The sequence below is a fragment of the Numenius arquata genome, chromosome 6 (genome assembly GCF_964106895.1).
Source record: "Numenius arquata chromosome 6, bNumArq3.hap1.1, whole genome shotgun sequence".
Lineage (NCBI taxonomy): Eukaryota > Metazoa > Chordata > Aves > Charadriiformes > Scolopacidae > Numenius > Numenius arquata.
The window spans coordinates 58892585-58899859 of record NC_133581.1 but is presented as its reverse complement, the minus strand read 5'-3'; the positions used below and the strand labels follow the sequence as shown (position 1 = coordinate 58899859).

Here is a 7275-nt window from a genome sequence, read left to right as displayed (position 1 = left end):
ACTGCGTGGGTAGGCAGAGGGGGGTGAGGGTGTGCAGCTGTCAAAGGGCAAATGAATGTCTGCAAAGCTTCTACCAGCTTGTTATACTGCCCAGGCACCACCTGCCCAACTCAAAGCCTTTCCTACCTACCTGCAGTTGTGCAAAGGTGCCCTGCAAACCCAAGGAGGCATTGCACCTGCAGAGACCTGCAAATTTCGCCTTGCCTCAGATGCTGGTTCCAATAGGGGCCGCTTTGGGGTGGCAGGGAGACATGCTGCAACCTCACCTTGCCTCCCTTCCCCACATTGCAGGAAGACTGGAGCGGGCGGGACCTCCCTTCCCACCTCCGTGCTCTCCCCGTGGGACTTGTCAGGATCTCAGTGCCCCAAGCACAACCTTCTCCTCCCCAGGGGCCCCCCGGGTTGTGCTCGGAGGGGGACGGACGGGCCCGCAGGAGGTGCGGGTGGTGCTGAAGGGACAGCTCCGGGACAGGGACAGGGACCGGGACAGGGACAGGGACAGGGACAGGGACAGGGACAGGGACGCGGACACGGTGAGGGGCAGGGGGAGCGACAGGACACGGACAGAGTCGGGGGAGGGAGAGGATCGGACAAGAACAGGACTGGGGAGTGAGATAGAGAGAGGGAGAGGGAGAGGGAGAGGGAGAGGGAGAGGGAGAGGGAGAGGGAGAGGGAGAGGGAGAGGGAGAGGGAGAGGACAAGGACTAAAAAGCACAGGGACAGGGCAGGAAAGGAACAGAGACAGACACGGGGCAGGGACAGGGACAAGGCCGAACCGGGCGGGACAGGAAAAGGGCGGGAGGGGAGAGGAAGGGCAAGGCAGCCGCCGGGCTGTGCTCCGGCTCGGCTGCCGTGGGGGTCTCGGCATGGCCGGGGGCGGCCGCCGCGGCGGACGGTCTCAGCGGCTCCGCCACAGAGCCAGACACGCCGGTACCGGGCGGCACCCCGCCGCGCCCGGGGACAAGGTGGCGGCGTGCAGCCCCCAGCGTCGCGGGACCGAGGCGGACCCGACCCCCCCGGGCCGCCGAGACACTGCAGACACGGCGGCGCGGGAGAGCCCCTGGGGCTGCCGGGGACGGGGTGCTCGGACTGCCGGGGCACCCACACCGCCACCCAGCTAGCTCCCCGCTGCATTTGGGCCCCCGGGCTTTCCGGTGCCCCGGCGATGCAGGCTGAGCCCCGGGGCCGGGGGGGGGGCGGCTGGCCGGCGGGGATGCGCCGTGCCCGGCCGGAGCCGCGGCTGCGGCTGCGGGGCCGCCCCGGCTCGGTAGCCCAGCGCCGCAGGTTGCATCCGGCCAGCACTTGACCAGCTGTTTTGTGCGTTTTCTAATTTCGTGCAGAGCAGGGCAGCGGTCATAGAGGTAATCTGGAGATCCGTGGCTTTAAAGGACAAATTAGAGCATTGGATTTGATCCGTATTGCAGTGGATTAGAGCAACCTCTCCCCCCTCCCCTTCTCCTCCTCCCCCCCCCCCCCCCCCCCCCCCCTTTCCATTCACTCCCCCCTCCTCCAGCACCACCTTTTTTCCTCTCATGCAATACCAAAACTGACCCTGCCTGGCAGAGGGACTCTGCTAGGCGAGCGGAGCCCACATCGCCGGCACACCGCGGGAGCCGGCTCTCCCCTCCAGCCTCCGCAGCCCCTCCGGGGCATCGCTGCTGCAAGTTCGCCGGAGGCAAACGCCGGGGCCGGGGTGCTTCCTCCGGGCGCCGGGGAGCGGCCGCTGCCCACAGGCTGTCCCTTTGCCCCGGCCCGGTCGGGGACGTGGGGCGGCGACAAGGGAGAGCGGCCCCCGGAGGGCATTGCCCGGAGGCGGCGGGGCCGGGACCGGCAGGAAATGGAAGGATGAAGTGTGCAGCCGGAGCGGTGATGTTCCTTCTCTCCTTGCTTTCCCCTGCAGGAACGTAATCCGCAATGCTAGTTCTCAGGTTGCTCAATGTTGTCGCTCCAGCCTACTTCTTGTGCATCTCCCTAGTGACCTTCGTCCTCCAGATCTTTCTCTTCATCCCCAGCATGTTCAGAGACCCTTCCACCACCCCACTTTTCTCTCCTGCTCTGCTGCATGGGGCCCTCTTCCTCTTCCTCTCAGCTAATGCCCTGGGCAACTACATCCTTGTGATCCAGAACTCCCCCGAGGACTTGGGCAAGGGCTTAAACTTGGGCGAAGGAGCTGAAGTGGTGGCGGACTGGCTGGATGGAAGCAGGTCCCCTGGCTCAGCCTTGCCCAGCACTCACTTCTGTAGACTGTGTGCCAGAGTCACCCAGAGGCATGACCACCACTGTTTCTTCACAGGGAACTGCATCGGGAGCAGGAACATGCGAAACTTCATCATGTTCTGCCTCTACACCTCCCTGGCTTGCCTCGACTCCTGGGTGGCAGGCATGGCTTACATTTCTGCTGCACTCTCTGTGTCCTTTGCAAACCCGCTGGCCTTCCTCACTCTTTTGCCTCACTCCATCAGCCAGTTCTTCTCAGGTAAGGACTCCTTCCTTGGAGATGAAGAGCATCTTCCTCCTCCAAGGCTCCTGCAGTGGGGGGGACATGATCTTCCTTGGATAGCTGTGTGTGGGGAACGGTGGTGGGAAAATGGGAAAGAGGGAGAATTGGCTGTGTTCAACAAAGTCCTCTTTAGAGGCTAGAGACAGCCTTTGCAAAGGATTTTGCTTCACCTGAAATAGAGGCTGGGACCCACTCCAGGTTACAGCCACAGCCCTATTCCTATAGCTCTGGAAAACGCCCCATAACCAGCTCGTGGTGCTAGAATAGGACTATCAGTCATGCAGGGAGTGATTTCACTCATTGTACTTCAGGTGAGGGGAATCTTTTGCCTGTCCTACAGGCATAGGTGGGGGGTCTGTAGGGTTTTGTATCTTACAAGTCTGCAGGCTCCCCATAACCCAGCAGAGATATTCTCATTGTCTTCATCCAAGTCTCCACTCACCCCCTCCACTGTCACCCACCTCCTGCCTCCTGGCAGCACAAAGTTACCGATCAGCATAGGAGAATTGGGGTTCAGGCAACAGAAACCAAGCGCAGAGTTAGTGTGACATGATTAGCCACATCTTTCATGACCCCAGTCTGGGACACAGGTCCACAGAGAACCAGGGGAAATTCCCTCTGCCTTCTCTTTGTATGAGCTCCACACCAAAAGCAAGTATCTCTTTCTCCTTGTCCCCATCCCTTACCCTTCATTCTGCTTCTCCCCCTCTCCCCTCTCTCCCTGCCCTTCCATAAATCTCCACAAACTTTCCCCTTCCCCATCCTGATTCTGCTCCCGTAACTTTTCCTATTCTTTTCCAGCCTTGCCTCTTCACCTTTCAACACGCCCTCAAACTCTCCAACCTCAACCGTTTCTCTGTCCAAACCCAAGAACTACATAAAGCTTGGTCTCAGAGAACTGACTGTGCAGACAGCTCGGGCTGGCATTCTGCTCTGAAAGCAACTGCAGAAAAATGCTATTTCTCCCCCTGTGCAGCTCATGCCTCGCACACTTAGATCAGCTTTTGTTAGACTAAAATAAGTATCCCATATATTTTAGCTTTGCAGATTCAGCTGAGCTCAGTACGAAGGGCCCGGAATCTGTTTTGGCTCGTGCACTGTCACCAGAACTGTTGATTATGATCTGAGTGTGGAGTCTCCACTGCTGGGGATACAGGAGCCAGAGGGGCCCCAGCTTGCTTTTAGAATTCCAGCCTGGGTTTGCAGGGTTGCCATCTGAAAACAAACAAATATCTCTCTACTTGGCAAATTAGCAGATTTGTCATGGTAATCACTGAGAGACAATAAACATGAAATCCTGGCATGACATTTTTATGGAGTCATTTTTCCAAGCAGAAGAATTTTCGTAAATAATGTTGCATGAGCTTCACTAGCATTAAAAACACTGGCAATGATTTTCCCCTGTGCCTAAGCTGTACTCAGCACAGCAGCCTGGGAGGGGGAGCAGGGATGTAGGAGGAGATTATCGAGGAATTAGTTCTCTCTCTCTCTGACTCTGTGGGCTCATCTGCACTGAAATGGGTCCTGGCATATGTTTGAAGAGCCACTGAAGTGCCCCAGCTCTGGTGTCAGCAATTGCAGTGCCAAAGACAGCATGGGAAGTGTTTGAGTGGGACACAACTGGGCTGGGTGCAGAGCTGGGAGCTGAGAGCCAGAACACCCTCGAGAGGCAGCAGCTCCCAGCAGCTCCCTCCGAACCTCTGGCTCGGCTCGGGGGTGAACTGCTGCCTCACACGGCAATATAAGGGCACGTGGTGTCTTGGTTGCTTGGCAGGAATGGCCAACTGGGTTTCTACCAGTACCTTTAACCTCCAGTTCAGGAAAGAAAAACATAGCCTGGAATAGTTACCTGGAAGGGTTGTCCACCCAATATTTTTCAGTTAACATAACTATTACTGAAGGGTTGTTATAAGGTTCAAACAGAGCATTGCTATAGTAGGGAAAAAAATTTACCTTTCTTCTTCTTCATCATGCCCTCCTCATGCACTGGAGGAGGAGTAAAGGAGGATGAAGGGTGAATCTGCTGGTCTTATGTCAACTGAGTGTTCCCTGCTCTCATGCTGGGAAAATTTTCAGTTGGCTCGTTCTGCCCAGACTCGGGCATGGATTTTAGAATCTGACCCAGAGTCTATAATTTCAGCCTGTGATTCAGCTTTTCTAGCATAGATAATGTATGGCAATAAGCTTGAGATCACACCAGGTCAGTTAGAGAAAAAGTGAATCCGAGACTAAAATGGACTGTGGTGATGAGGGACAAATGGAGAGCACTTTTGTAAACACAGGTCAGATTGGATCCACAAAAGAAATTATAGAAAATGTTTTATGTAGGTAACCTGAAGAAAAGGTTAAAAAAATCATATATCTGGAAAGCATGGCTCAGAGATGCTTAATATTTGCAAGGGGAAACAAGGGTAATTACTCTCTTGATGTTGAATTTCAGCAGCTCATAGAAATAAAGGTTACAGCTGCCTTGCAAAGGCTCTAAAGAAAATAGCTGTCTTTCTCCATATCCCATCTGAATATCAGCTACAGGAAAGAACAAATGTCTGTCACACTCTGGTCCAGTAAAAGAGGGGCAGAGAAGCCCGTATTTGGCTCTGGGGTTCCTACCTGATAGATTGAGTTATTCTGACAGAATCGGTATGAGGATTTGTCATCATCCTAGGGGGCTTGTTCTTCCCTTGCTGTATTGCATATGAAGCCCACTGAGCTGAATGGGATCTAATGAGAAGGGAAAGATGACATTGCATTTAGGAAGAAAACTGAATGGCTCCTTTGCCTTTTTCAAGTAAGGACAGTCTCTGAGAGCTCGAGGCTGTAATCAGTGTCCTTACAAATCATCCTTGGAGGGGCCTGCTGGCCAAGCCCAAAGCTTGACGTGATTGTCACAGGTCAGCCCCAATCTTTCACTTACAGCATTGCCAGGTGGAGAAGCTGGGATTCACAGATTGCAAAACCAGATGACACCACCTAATCCAGCCTTCTGTATAAGAGAAGCAAGAGACGCTTATCCAGCCACCCTTGTATTAAATTTAAAACCTGAAGCAGCCACATACTGGCTCTAGGCAGCACACCTCTGCTGTCCATGCAATCCCTGCTCCAGCAGAATTGCTCTTGTAAGGCCGTAGAGCAAGCAGAGTTTTCACCAGCCCAAGTGTGCCTGCCCCATCTGGAGGGATGGAAACACGTGAGAGCTTTTTCATTCTTAAACCTCACAGGAACCAGTGAGAGGTATATTTATACCAGTATTGACACATATTTAAATTTTCTTTGTATGCCTGCATGCAAATATGGGTGTTTAATAATATACCAATATACACAAAATATGTGTGTACACATTCATATGCACACACAGAGAATATTATTTTAATGGGCTTAGATCTGCCTACGCACTGAAAGGTCACTCAGTGATACCTGCTATTATAATAATATTTTCCAGAAGGAGTTCTAAAATCATTGTAGAGGAAAGGGCCCACAGAATATTTTTATTTAAATATATTCAGCATAAATACATGCTACAAAAAAGTTAAATTATGAGCTTCAGACCTACAAAGTATTTTGAATATTCTAACAGCAGCTTTAAAAATGGAATTTGAATTGTATTTTGGAAAGTTTTCTGTTTCTGTTTCTCGCGTTCATATGAAAACTGCCTTTGCCCAATGGTAGGAAAGCCATTACTGATTTATTTTTCTTTTTTAACATATTTATGTATATATATAGTGATTTGAAAGAGAGAGAGAAAAATCCCAGATCTTTGTGCCTAGTAATAATGCACAAAGTAAGGCTTCTGGAAGCATCTACATGCTGTAGGACCCATATCTCTTTTCGAAAGGAACCTATAAATCTTAGATTCACTGTGATGAGCAGGTAGGTCCTTAAATAAATTAACCATTATTCAAAACAGTGCTGAAGTCTTACAGACATGTTTCATTTCTGGCTGAATTTGCCCCTGTAATCTAGATCCTCACATTAACAGGAAAGGAAGAAGTGTACGGAGACCATTATCATTTAAGTATTTCCCCAGCGAGGTCCATTGCATCAGACGCTACAAAGGAAACAATATTATATAGCTAGAGGAGCCAGCCTGTCTTGCTTCTAACTCCCCACTTGCGGCCAGAGAATATAGGCAGCTCGTTGGTTCTTGGGGATGAGTGTTACACTGGCATGTGAGGTGTATCTAAACTCTTTCTTTTATTGTCCTCCTTCTCCCTGACTCTTGGTCTGCAGGAGCTCTCCTTAGCTCCGAGATGTTTGTCATCCTCATGCTCTACCTCTGGCTTGGGATTGGACTGGCCTGCGCTGGCTTCTGCTGCCACCAGATGCTGCTGATCCTGCGTGGGGAGACGCGCTACCAGGTGCGGAAAGGGATCGTGGTAAGAGCCCGGCCCTGGAGGGAGAACCTGCAAGAGGTCTTTGGCAAGCGGTGGCTGGTAGGACTTCTCATCCCTGTGCTGAACGTGGGAAGTGACTACTGTAGGCAGAAAGAGAAATAAAATCCCCAGGCATGTGTGTGCATCCCATGCACACAACACCTCCCCTGTTCTCTCCCACTGTCTCCTGGATCACTAAAGAGCTGGGTGACTCCATCTCTCGGGATTGCAGCCTCTGTGGGAGGAAAGGACGGGCTATCAAACAGAATAAATTTAGCATATTAACAAGGAGATCAAAAACCATGTAGATGAAGAGATACTGCAGCTTAGTAGTCACATCACTGCACCTGCGTACGTGGCAACAGTCTTTGAACTAGCAGAAAAATTAGTCAGACCCTCCTGTGG

The 7275-nt window shown here is 52.0% G+C and overlaps 1 protein-coding gene across 1 annotated transcript; it reads left to right on the top strand.

Annotated features, from left to right (window-relative positions):
* The first annotated feature begins 1914 nt into the window (after positions 1 to 1914).
* On the top strand, positions 1915 to 6993 carry ZDHHC22 (zDHHC palmitoyltransferase 22). Its single transcript, XM_074149823.1, has 2 exons — positions 1915 to 2476; positions 6728 to 6993. Exons 1-2 carry the CDS (start codon positions 1915 to 1917, stop codon positions 6991 to 6993), a joined length of 828 nt encoding a protein of 275 aa, XP_074005924.1.
* Positions 6994 to 7275: the final 282 nt, after the last annotated feature.

Coding starts and splice junctions, on each gene's coding strand:
- ZDHHC22 (XM_074149823.1), top strand. CDS start 1,915: ATGCTAGTTCTCAGGTTGCTCAATGTTGTCGCTCCAGCCTACTTCTTG. Junction 2,477..6,727: donor CATCAGCCAGTTCTTCTCAG/GTAAGGACTCCT, acceptor CTTGGTCTGCAG/GAGCTCTCCTTAGCTCCGAG.